Here is a 13,233-nt window from a genome sequence, read left to right as displayed (position 1 = left end):
ACAAAATGTAACAACATTAGAAGCACAGTCTCTCCAAATTCCTGCCCATGTACAAGATTGGCTTGGCTTGATATTTGACAAATGATAAGACTCTAAAAGTAACTTGCTTAGAATCACTATAGAATAGTGAGCTGAATGTACCTTTATTGTCCTCTTTCTAGTGCCTCCCTATCACAAACTAACTGCTTAATACTTGAATTGATGTCCTTGATGATGTGAGTTTCTAGTGGGTACTTACTATATCTGCTGCTAAGATAAAGTTGAGTTTCCTGCAAGAAAGTACAGGTAAGTTTGAATTAGGTTGGAAGTATTAATATCAGCTAATGGCGAGGGGGTAGAATGAACTGCTTTACAAACCATGAGGGAATACCCTTTTGGTTTTTTCTACTTTTAAGGTAGTCCTGATGTACTCCAAATCTGTCTTTCCAAACAGCCCTACCATTCATTAGACTTCAGCCAAATGGATAATCACAGTGCCTTATATTGTGCCCCTTGTTATTTACCTCTGTATTTTTACTTATGTTCCTTCTACCGGAATATTCTCCCATCTGTCAAAATCTCACATGTTTTTTAAGGTTACTACTTCTCAAATGGCCTGTCAGCTATGAAACGTTCCATGATTTATTTTCTGCACAGTCCATGGTACCCTCCTTTCTCTGTCACATATTTCCTGCATTCCACACTAGTAATTACTTCAGTACTTCTATTATCCCTTCCTATGTTGTAAGAAAAGAAGCTCTGTTGTATTCTGATACCCTGCTTTCATAGTAAACTGCCTTGATAACAGTAGACTGAATAAATAGCCAGTAGATGAAGACAGGCAGGTGTAGGGAGGTTAAAAACAAAGCTGATAGGAAAACTGGAAAGAATATGTACACGCTAGTCCTGGCTATAACACTTTCTTTTGAAACTTCCCCCTTGAGCTTCCAGCTCAAACCTTGAAGGGCTAAACTGCTTTCTCTAGGCTGAGATATTTTGAAAAATCACCCAAAGGCAAGCACTCAACAGTTGCCTGGCGACCTGCTGAACCTGACTTGTAGTCACTAGATAGGGTCCATTCAGAGTGCCATTTTTGCTCACCAGTATCCAGACAGCTACACAGAAGTAGGGCTCTAGCCCTCAGAGCAGTAGCCAAGATTTGCCTGGCATTGCTGCTTATAGCTCATGGTCCTGTTACGCCACAGGCCAGACTTGTGGGTGCAACTGTAGAGTCATGGATGAGGCCAAAGGGGACCTCAGAAATGTAAGAAGCCTACTCCTATGAACTGGTCTGGCTAGTTTGTACACATCAAGTTACCTAGGTGATTGTTTAGCCAGAAACATAAGGAGGCAAGTAGTAGCTTGGAGACAAGTAGCAGCTTATTAACAATTTTGGGGAGTGGCGGTGGGTTACGTTCATATAAAGAGTTGCTCCCTCTTTACCTCCGCAGCTACTTGAAGGAAGTGGTGGTCTTGGGTTTAACACTTTGAAAGGTGGCTTAAAAAAGTAAACTGTTATCTTGTTAAGAGTCTGAGCCCAGATAGCCAACCTCCAAGAGACCTCTCCTGATTCCTCTGCCTCATCTGTTACCATATCTTTTGGCTTAGTTATTCATGTCCATATCACATTTCACTTCATAAATTAAGTTCTGTAATTGTCTTTGGTTCCTGTGCCTTATTTGTAGTAGGTTCTTGGTTGAGTATTTTAGAGGGACCTAGGAAAGACTTGCAGAAAAGGTCTAGTTCTTATACCCATGAGTCCAGCCAAATCCAAGCCATTCCAGGTCACAGTGACCTCTCCTACAGGACTACAAACAAGTGTTCTCATTGCCCTCCAAATGCTGTTTATTCCCACTCTGCCCTGCTGTCAACTGATTTTGCTCGCTTCCACAGTTCTAAAGCCAGAAAATGGCCCCATATCACTTCCAAATCCTTCATGTACCAAACACTGGATTAGTAGGCTCTCAGTCTTTAACAGTGGGCTGGTTTATATTGTTTATTACCAAGAGGGAGGCCAAGGATTATTTTGGTTGGGTTCTTGATTTACATGATGCTTGATTTCCAGTCTAATACAAAATGGTATGCCTTGGCATGTAATGTTACAGGAAGTTAAATTTATAATCTTGGAATGTGCCTAGGCAAAAGGAACCATGTGTGTTATCAGAAGATAGAAGATAACATTTTGAGTTAAACTATTGTCTCTTAAATATATTGTTTTTTAATGACAAAGTAAACTACCACATCAATTACTTGACTTTATACTTAACAATTTGGGAAGATAAGAGGTTTTTACAAGCAGGTGACTAAGGTCACAGTGAAATAATTTGTTGAAGTCAAAAACAGATGAGTGGAAGAGGTAAAAATGTCATGCCTGTTTCAAAACTTGGCTTCCCATTGTCTATAATGATGTCAAACTTGGGCAAGGCTGGGACTTTGGCTAGTAATAGTAACATAAGGTTTCTGAGCCTCAGTTTCCTCATCTATAAAAGGAGAAATAGGATGAGGGCCATTGTGGGAATTAAGTTATAGACTGACATACAGTAGGTGCTCAACAGTATTATTGTCATATTCAGTGTTTATTCACAATCTCTTAATAGTCTACATGTGATTGAGCACTATTCACAGAGTTTACTAAATATGGTGCTTCTATTATATTTAGGTAGTACTCAAATGGTGTCTGTGGAAAAAGGGATGCAGTGCTTGTTAAGTGGAATCAGTACTAGAATTTAGGTTTCTTGGGATGTGTACAGCCTCTGAAGTGAGCTCAGAGTAATTCACCAGTGAGAGAATGCTTAGGGCTAGGCATGAATTTTCTCTAGGCATGACATTTCCCAGCATGAATCAGCTGCTCTGGAGGGTGGGTGGGTTTGGCCCTTTGGGTACCAGCCTCAGTTGTGAAAGAAAGCTTTTTGGTGACCTCTTCTGGCAAACAGGAAGAAGTAAAGAAGGAGTTTCAGAGAGGCTGAGATGATGAAAATGCTCTAGAGCTTACAACAAGGGGGTGGAGTTAACATTATGTCATTTTATTGAGACAGTGGGTCTGTGATGTGGGTATTATCCCCAGATACAGAAAGAAATTGAGAGTCAGACAGATGATGGTCTTGCTCAAGATCACTCACCTACTTGCTTGTCAGCCTTCTAACTCAGAGCTCGTGCCTTTTCCACTGTACTAGGAAAATCACAAGTGGGTTTAGAGAGGAAAGTTGAGAGGAGAAGAGGAAGAGTAAGACCATCACAGAGTCTTGGGAAGTCCTTGTTTTTTCTCTGCAACTAAAAGACAACTGGAGAAGTGGTGTTAAAAGAAAATCAACAAGCTTTACAACTAGGAAAACTTCATGCTCAACTAATTCAATACTCCTGTTTTAGAGACAGGGAAACTGAGGGGAAGATAGAACTTTACAGTGACTATAAAACTACGATTTCACTATATATGTTTTATCACACATCTATCCATTCTAGAGGTCTTTTAAAATATGCCTGGCTTGAATCATTTAGGGACAAAGGAGGAAGTGGCTATATGGTGATGGGGAGCTGGGATAGGAAGCAGTTGGTTTCCTAATGGAAGCATTATCATTTCTGTTTTACTATCTTATGTGAAATCTAAAATGGTGAGTTTTTTAAAAGTCTATTAATTTTAAAAAATATGGAACCAGAAAAAAGTTCAGTCTGCAATATTCCCATTAATTTCAGGGCCAGATGAAGGGAGTGAAGATTATTTGTCATGTCATCCTGTAAGCATTTTGAAGAGATTCTATTGCTATAAAGCATAAATACATCCCTGGTGGGAAAGGCAGGAGCAGTGTTTTCTGATTATAAGGAGTGTTTGTTGGAGCTACAGGAATGTGGAAATGATTTCAGGAACATTGTTGCAAGGATGAGGTTTGTTTGGGGGAGGGGAAGATTTGCAGACAGCTGGCTCTACGGCACCATACTTGCTATGATAGTTCTTCTCTTTATTAGTATAACCTAGCTAGTGGTATGAATTTAGATGAACCTTCCCAATGGTATGAAGCATCCACCTTCCCCTTTTATTTTCTGGCTGAAACTGCAGCTAGAGAGGAAAATATTTCTAAGTCTTGCTGATTAAATGATGTGTGGTGACAAGCTAGGGGGAACTTGGAGTCAGTGCAGTTATTTCCCCAGGGGTATTTCACAAGTTCAATCTGACACATTTCTCTTTGATTCTTCCAGAGTCTCTGGCATAGAGAATTCAAACAACTTCCCTGGGAAGTGGGGTGCAGCCTTCATAGGACATACATGCTAAACTACGAGAGCAGAATGTTGTCCTGATGTTGGATGGGATTCTCAGGTGAGAAGTTAGTTTTAGCCATACTGTGTAATACCTAGGACTTTCATGGCCAGAAAATTAAGATGGTAATCTCCTTGAGGACCAAGACTCTCCTCTTTCTTAATTTCTCCCTACCTGCCCACTGAAGGGCTGGGGTGGGGTCCCAAGCCTGACACTGAAATGGGGAAACAACGGAACCTTTTTAGAAGGCACAGTATCCTCGTGGTCAACCCATCAAAGTATCCAGAATTTGGCTTTGATAAGTCTCCTTCAATGCCCTCTGTTTACAGGGGGTGTTTGGGCCGAGGAAGGTGGAGTAGCTTACCTGTATTTCCTTGGTGAGCCTGAGGTAGTGCCAGAATGAGGACCCACTTCCCATTGACCTCTGTCCACTTCAGGAGACAGGTGTGTTTACATAGAACACTGGTTTCTGGAGTTGTGTGAGAGAACAGTTGAATCTGAAGAACGGCAGGCCTGAAACAAGGCAATGCAGGGACGTGGGAGGCAGGACAGTTGGCCCGTCATGCTTGGAGTGTATTGTCGCCAGTCTGTCTTTCAACCCCCAGGTTAGTGACCTGGTTCTGCGCTATAGCTGGTTAATAGCCTTACATAGAATATAATTTTTGTCATTGGGCTCTCTGAAGGGTATATTTTTGGCTTGCCATTCTCTATAGTCTGACTTTTTGACCCAGTGTTCCAATGAGCATTTTTCAGAGCATTGAATTTTTCAAAATGCAAGAGCTAGAGGAAGAATAGAAATCACAGCCTTAAAGCAAACGAGAGAGGAGCTACTAGTTCATTCTAGTCCCCACTCCAGTACTCCATTCCCCACCCCCTCAGAAATACATCCACATCTTCTGGCAGAGTTGGGTTTCAAAAACAAGGTGAACAAACTGATGAAACAGAGGAGGTGGAGGGAGACAGTGGAAGGAGGCAGATGTGGGATGGAGAGAGAAGAGGGAGAAGTAATGGTCTGGATCCTAGCTAAAGAAGCCTTAATGATCCTAAAAATTATTGGGCAATAATTTCTACTTCGGAACTCATTTCGTTGTTTCAAAGAATGATAAAGCACCTTAATTATTGCTTTAAATAACCACACGGCTCCATCAAAACAGCATGAAATAGCACCCACATATGAGCAAACTTATCTCCTGCCATTGCTGTTTACAGCCTAAGAAATCCTTAAGGAAGCAACAGGATAATAACTTGGTAGAGGCATCGTCTAGTCTGGGCCCTCAAGATTCTAGATGCCTCGAGGATGGGAGAGATATTGGCAGCTTGCTCTTGTCCTCCTGGACATCCTGAGCCAGAAAGTAGTCATCGCTTTCATTCTCTTACCCCATGGGCTAGGATGGGAAGGGCAGCATTTGTTTTTTTTTTTTTTCTTTTTTAATTCCTAATTATTATAGGGATTTCAACCTGTCTACAGAAGTTCCTTCTATCCATTGGGATTTCATGATACTCTGAGACCGAAGCCTTTGCAACATATGCTTTTCCTTATAGTGTTACAAGTAGCTAAGAGCAGCCCAGCTCAATCAAAACAAAGTGTATGTCTTTTACTCCTTCCTCTGGTCAGGATAAGCTTCTGGTTCCTAGAGCTGTAGGGAAATAGGAGGGTTCTTCATCCAAATTTCAGGAATTGGTTTCTGAGAGAAGGGTCTTAGTTGAAGAAGAAAAATTATATTTTAAGAATATCCTGCTTCTAGAATTTTTGGTCTGGTTGGTTTTATTAATCAGGGGGTAGTGATCCACTCATCCTTTCTCAACAGACCTTACCAGCCCCTCAAAGAGCAAGCATCGCAGTCAATCTGAGATCATAGCTCACAGAGGAAACCTGGTTCTTGCCTGGCTCTTCAGAGCTGGCGGGGAGGGCAACCTTTTAAATGTGTAGAAGGTGCTCATTGAATAAGTCTGGTAGCTTTCAGAGTGGTGTTGATTGTCCTGGGCTGGGCTTCCAGCCAGATGGGGGGGATATCTGCACATCTCAGATCTCCAGCCCAGTCCCAAAACTGATACAGATTGTACCCACGGCTCGCCAGCTTCTCCTAAGGAGGCAGTTACTGCAGACATGATGATAACTCAGCTCCCTTCAATTTCAGTGTTACAATCAACTAAGAAATCTAATTTTCATGGCTCTTACCAGTGATGGTACTGGCTTAGCTGGGCCACCGATCTATTCTGCAATCTAATATGAAGCCTCACAAAACACCATCTCATCTCTTTTTAATGATGCTCATAAAAGTGCATACTTCTAAAGAGAACTGTCTTCTGTCATATATATTTCCTCCCCAGTTTGAAAAAATAGCCTATGAAATATACTGGTGAACTTCCTAGAGGAATCCCTTTTTTTTTAATTAAAGAAGTAATTTGGATCAAATTACCTTTTGTTTTTGAAGACAAAATAAAAATAGAGTTAAGTTAAAGGTATCTCTTTCATACACACATTTTCCTTTCAATTTATGTCTGTCCTTGGTCACTCCCTATAGCATTTGTCAAGAATGGACTCTTGAATACTTGAAAGGACCAGAGGATGGCAGAACTGAGCCATTTATTTTGACTGCTCTTGAAACCAATGAGATCTATTGTAGACAAATAGGTGAGAAGTTGTTGGTATTATCTGCTTAATTGACATCTCCTAAATTTGGCTCCTAGTAATAGATGCAGTTTTGGAGTCGGGTGAAATCACCCACTGGTCTATGCCAGTATCGATCCTCCTCCATGCATCAATACTGGTCTATACATGTAAAGGCTTTGAAAACCAGTAAACCACTTGTTACACGTAAATCAGTTTCCCCCCTACATTAGCACTTGGCATGCATAGTGCCAGGGCATGATGTCCTTTGTGAGCAAATTGAAAAGAAATTAAGAAAATATTGCCCTGTTTATTAGAGCCATCTTAAAAAAAAAAGGCCTAAATTACCTACTTTGATTTTCTATAATTAGATGAGATCCATATAATTAATTGCTAAATCCTTACTACATTATACATTAATGATAATGTCTTCTCCTTGAGCATGCTCCATTCCTAATTCATGATGGGATTTTTGACATTATAATAATGATTGCTGTCTTTTCCGTCACCACTGTTTACCTTTGATAAAGTAGAGCAAAAGGGAAAAACAAATCTGCCAGTTGTCCAAAGAAGAAAGGCAACAAGAATTGTATGTCTACATACGTGTGCATATGTATGCTCATGGCCACCTGGAGAGTTCAGAAATCAAAATGATATTAAATTTTCTGATGCGTGAAATTCCTACAGACCAGTTCAAACCCATAGAACAGTCAGTGCTAGAAATCACCTGTGACACTCTCCCCATTGTATAGTTAAAGAAACCAAAGCTTAGTGATTTACCCAAGGTCACCCAAGCATCTTAGTGGCAAGACTAAAATTTGCATTCTTCTTTTCATTGCTATCATGCATCACCTCACATTTATTTTCTGTGAGGGATACCATGTTTAGAATGGCCTGCAAAAAAATTGTTGTCTCCTCTGTGTTTGAAATAATTCTGTTGTCTGGTGGATACTGTCAGCTAGACCTGGCAGCACCCAGTGGGCACACAAATTCACTATTGTGTCAGAAGTTCAAGGATCCAGCAGAGGTTGGGCAGATGGCCCAGTGATTTCTATGTCTCAAAGAGATTCTGGACACCTCATCATGTAAGGAGACCAGTGTGATTTTGCTGTTTGAGCAGAAACAGAATGTCTTAGAATAATTGGTACTGTCTTCATTGCTGATAGTGGCATGGTGCCTTTGTTGCCTGATTCACCTAGACTTCAGACATGTTGAATTTAGTCTAATAATGTGTAAAGTAGAGAGAAGGGGTTCTTTTTTTTTTAATTTAAAAATGATTTCCCCTTAAATAAAGTGAATAAAGTGCTAGTGAAAAGGGCTGATAGCCTCTCCGGAGACCCATGTACCACTTGGGAATTAAATTTTTCCCCACCTCCTCCTTTAAATAAAGTGAATGTAGTGCTCATGAAAGGTGCTAATAGCAGTCCAAAGTCTGATATTCTAGTCTTGAATTGGTAGTAATTGTTCACATCCCTCTATTTAACTTTTCCTCCTTCAGACACCTGTTAGTGGTGGGGAAATGAGCGGTCTTACATGAGAGACTCCTACTCACTTGGCTCTCATCCCTTAGTACTTCTTAGAAAAAAGGATTCCAGGATCCATCCCACACCCTCCAAGGCTAGAATACAGCTTCGTTTTCTGCTCTATACAGGCCAAGAGAAAGGAAGGCAATGATTTATTGACCTTGGAACTTGGTTGCAAACAACTTTTTCGTTAAAGCCACAAAGCCAAATCCTTTTTGGCTGCATAGTGCATTTTCTTGACTTGAATCACTTCTGGGTCCTTGTCTTGACCCACTTCTTTGGGCCTCTGTGGGAATTAGCTATTGCACCATGGGAAATGGGAGACATTTCCCCTGGGGAAGGTGCTTTAGGGTGGGGTTAGGTTCCCAGTGTCTCACTTCTGTCCTGCCCTAAGTTAGGGATGCTCCAAAGACACAAGTGAATCCAGACTGATTGTCAGCTGCCTACCACTCTGATCCACAAAAGTGCAAAGAAAGAAATGTAATCCCAGTATTCTGGTTATAGGCCATAGCAGGGAGGATGCTACAAATAATAGTGCCGTCGTCCCCGGTGCAGTGGTGTGACAGCTGCCCGACACAGCTCCCTTCTAATCCCACGGCCCACCTTGCAGACCTCCTACCTGTCAACATCCGTGTCCTGGAGCAGGCTCCCCCACGCCCTGGGGTCCACTGCCTAGACCCTCTTCCTTTCCCCCGGAGTACCCTAGCTATCTTGGGATAGTTCTGGCACTTCAGAGTTAGAAGGAAAGAGAATTTGTCTAACTTTCCTAAATGTTAAAGCTAAATGAAGCACCAAAAAGGGAACCAAAAAAAGACTTACAAAAATATAATGGAATCTTCCCCCCCGCCAAGCTCCCCATGTTCTTTGTGATATATGAAATGTCAGAATATAACGGACAGACTTTATAAACATCACTGTTTCTTTCCACCCGTATCCATATATCTAAGCGGCAGCAGCCTTACTACTGCCCTTTTACCTCGTAAAACTCCACTCCGTAGAGCCACAATATAATACATCTGTTTCATCCTGCAACCCCACCTTCCCAAACCTACCCCTGCTTGCAGTTCCAAAGACACTCTCCAAAAAAATAGACATCTGAAAAAGTGCATCTGTTTATACTCAGTCTATCTGCATATTATTTCTTGAGATTATTACTTTTTTTTTAACCATAAAAAAGATTGCATATTAGCAATATGATGAGAAAAACCATGGGGGCCATTTCTGGGTGGTGGAGGGTGAGTGGGGTGGGTGAAACACAGAAATGAGAGTGCTGAGAGAGGGGCAGCTGAGAGAGAGGGCCCCAGACTGGAGGCGTGGAGGTGACTCTCCATCCTCGGGCCTCTGAATCGTCCCATCTCTTTAGTCACTCCCCTTCTCCTCTCCACCTTCCCCCATTTCTACTACCCTTGCCTGGGCCGCACGGACCCCCTTGAAGCAGAGGTGGAATGCGGAATGGCTTTTCGGCATGAGTCCACCTGGGCCGGTTTGAAGACAGGCATGGCGTTGGGAGGGGTGTGATGTGGGACACACCAGAGCAAGCTGATTTGTGACTGTTTTCCACTCTGGGAAAAAGTGTCCATCACTTCTGTGACTTTTAAAAATTTAAGCAGTTACTAGGCTGATAGGTTAAGAAACAAGTCCTTTGTTCTTGTGGTTTTGCATTAATATTAAGCATGAATATATATCATATATATTACATGGCTTCGCCGCTGCTCTGGGGCAGACTGTATTCTCCTTCCAAACAGGAAAACTGCACAGCCCGTGGACTCAAATTTTTGAAAGTGGTTTTCGTCACTCCCCCTCTCTGCCCCACCCCGAACCCTCCCCTTCCTCCCCGCCCCTCAGTTCCCATATTAGAAAAACCCCTCCCTCCCCCTCCCACCCCCACCCGAGGTTGAATAGATAGTGCCATGCATCTCCTCATCGCCTCATTTGAGAGATGGCACACACTGCGTGTGTGCCCCCCACCTCGCTTCCCCTCCTCCTCTTCTGGCCCTCAGATTCCTGTGCCCTTCCCACTCTGCCCACTCCCAGCGACCCCCAGCCCAGACCCGTCACTGGTTGTGGACGTCCTCCCTGCGGACGATCTTGTAGATGATCCAGTAGAACATGTTGAAGATGAGGAAGGCCATGGGGAAGCCGATGCGGGAGATCTTGTCGATCTTCTTGGCCCGCTGGATGAAGAGTTTTCGCATCTCCTCCGGGGACTTGGATGGTGCCGGAGGGGGGTTGGTCGTGTTGCTGTTGTTGGCGCCCTTGACGGAGATGCCGTCCTTGGCCTGAAGGCAGGCTGGGCCCATGCCATAGGCTGAGAAGTTGAAGCGGCCCTCTCCAGCCTCATCCTCCTGGAACAGATTCAACATGGGGCTCTACTTAAAATAAGACAGGGGCTGGGCACCCTCCCTGCAGGCACTCCCCTGGGGGCCAGGCCATGCCCATCTGGCTTGCCCTGCCTCCCAGACGGCACCACTCTAGGCCCCTGAAGGCTCTGTGGCTGGCTGGGGAGTTATGCCTTATAGAGGGGCGCCATCAAGTGCCAAAACAGATGCAAACCAGGGGATAGGTGTGTGGTGTGGAGTCTGAGACCAGCGCAATGACCATGGTTCAGTCACCTGTGGCTGTATGACCTTGGGCAGGTCACTTCCTCAGAAGACATCCTCCTGTGACCCTCAGGGTTTTTAATTTCATTTTTTTCCTTTAAGTGGGGATAAGATTCACTCCACTCCTTTAAGATGCTTTTCGATCATCAGAAGTTGTAGCTGAGAAGATACTCTGAATGCCGTTTTGTTAGAAACCCAGAGGACAATTTGGAAAGATCCCCTGCTTTGCCTCTGTTGCCTCCTTGCCCTCTCCCCCACCCCATCCCCCAGGCCTGTGTGTGTGGGTTTGGGAAGGGAGTGAATGGACCAGGAGCAAGCAAGGGCTGCAAGCCCAGGGATCACAGCTGTCTCACCTCCGTGTTCCCGTATCCCTGGCAGGTGTGACCTCAGACAGGCTCTGGACTTTTATAAAGATTTTCGTCTGGAGTTTTCCAAGCCCTTCATCATTTGGTTCCAACTTACCTTTCCAGGCTCCCTGCCTCCCTTACCTGTGCTCTGCACGCCTGCCTGTTGCCCGTTCTCTGCCGTCCTTCCTGTGTCCCCACCTCCCAGCTGCGCGCTATCTACCCAAGTGCCTGCTGCCTGACCCGCTTCACTTCCCCCTCTCCTCAGCTGGATCGAGGAGACACTCTTGCCTGCTCTCACCACATCTGGCTTTGTGGTCCTTCCTCGTGAGCTCTGAGGTGGCCGCTGACTCAGTGTGTGGCTCTGGGGGGCTTTATCGGCTCACTCTGCAGACTTGAGACTGAGCGTTTTGCGGGCAGCTGCTCTGTCTTCTGCTTGTTCCTGTGCAGGGCAGTCTGGGTCCCTGGTGTGTGTCCAGCTCTGCCTGTGCCACCCCAGCCTGGGCCTTCATCTGGGCTTGTGGTGACCTCCAGCCTCGTTTCCCTTCAGCCTCCCATCTCCGCCATCCCTGCCACCCCTCTGGGTTGTATGACACGGATCTTATCTGTCATCCTTTGCTTAGAGCTCTCTTAATAGGCTGCCACTGACTTGAGGATAATTAAAAGCTTTACGTGGTGACAAGGCCTTGGGTGACCTGGTTGGCCCGTCTGTCTGCTCCGCTTGACTTTCTGTGCTCCCGCTGCCCTGCGGTGTTCCCATCCATGGGGACGTGCCACACTCCTCTTGCACTCTGCGCAGGTGGTTCTCTCTGCTGAGTCTGTCTCTCCCAACCCGTCCCCTGCTTCCAGCCCCTTCTTTCCCCGAACTAATTCCCACTCAGACACCTTCCCTGAGCCTGAGGTTAGGCTCAATGTCCCTGATGTGTGATCCATACATCAGGATTTCCTGCTTTTCCTTTTAAAAATCTCTTATCACATTGTTTTCCTTGACTGATGTCTGTCTCTCTCATTAAAGTGTAAGCTCTATGAAGGCGAAGGCAAAGTGTATCATGTTCACTGCATCCTCAACACTAGACATAGGAATATATTTCCTGAGAAGGAGCTCAAAACTCTGCAAATGTTTGCTGACCAAATGGTTTACTTGCCTATCCAGTCTGTCCCAGCTTCCTTTTTTAAAAAATTAATTTAAATTAAAATGGTGTAGGAGACGGAAACAGCAACCCACTCCAGTATTCTATTCTTGCTTGGGAAATCCCATGGATATAGGAGCCGGGTGGGCTATAGTTCATGGGGTCAAAAAGAGCAGCTGAGTAGCTTTCACTTCACTTCCATATATACATAACTTTAATATCATACCCATTGAGCAAAATAAGTTTCATAAAGGTGTTTCAAATCTTATTTAAACTAAATTAGACCTTTTGTATCCAGAACAACAACAATGTTCAAAATTTCACAGGTGTTTTATTATTGTGTTAGTCCAATATTAAACATTTAAAATGCCTGTTCATTAGACTTGTTTCTGATAAGTTTATCTTTAGTGTATTGTTTTCCAGATAAATACAATAAATAAACATCTTGTTTTCTTAAAAAATAAATAAATAAAATGGCGTTGCATTCCTAGCACCTGGAGGATTTGACATATGAATGCTCAAGACATCTTTCACGAATGAGTGAATCTGGTCCAACACCCTCATTGCAGGAGTGAGGGTAAGAAGGTGGGCTCCAGTACCTGGCAAATGGGTCTCAGCCAGTATTTTTCTGTGGGGAGGGCAACAGTAGAGGGTTTGTGCCAGCACTGAGGAGAGGACTGGGGGAAGCTGGCCAAGTGACTGGACCCTGTGCCTGGGAGCAGGGCTGGGTTTGACAATCTCATCTATCAATATACATCTGCTCACTGTAGCAATACAGTGGGGCGGGTGGGAGGAGG

General features: G+C 44.0%; 1 protein-coding gene across 2 annotated transcripts in view; it reads right to left on the bottom strand.

The window, feature by feature from the left end:
• Window positions 1–10,283: 10,283 nt before the first annotated feature.
• Window positions 10,284–13,233, bottom strand: part of GLRA1 (glycine receptor alpha 1) — a 90,760-nt gene continuing 87,810 nt past the window's right edge. The window contains exon 9 of one of the 2 annotated variants that reach the window (XM_043464282.1): window positions 10,284–10,731. In XM_043464282.1, the coding sequence (XP_043320217.1) occupies window positions 10,417–10,731 (315 nt within the window). In that variant the 3' untranslated portion in view covers window positions 10,284–10,416. The remainder of the gene's footprint in view (window positions 10,732–13,233) is intronic. The other variant, XM_043464283.1, reaches the window with a different exon arrangement.

Source organism: Cervus canadensis, chromosome 4 (assembly GCF_019320065.1).
Source record: "Cervus canadensis isolate Bull #8, Minnesota chromosome 4, ASM1932006v1, whole genome shotgun sequence".
Lineage (NCBI taxonomy): Eukaryota > Metazoa > Chordata > Mammalia > Artiodactyla > Cervidae > Cervus > Cervus canadensis.
This window is presented reverse-complemented; position numbering and strand designations above follow the sequence as displayed.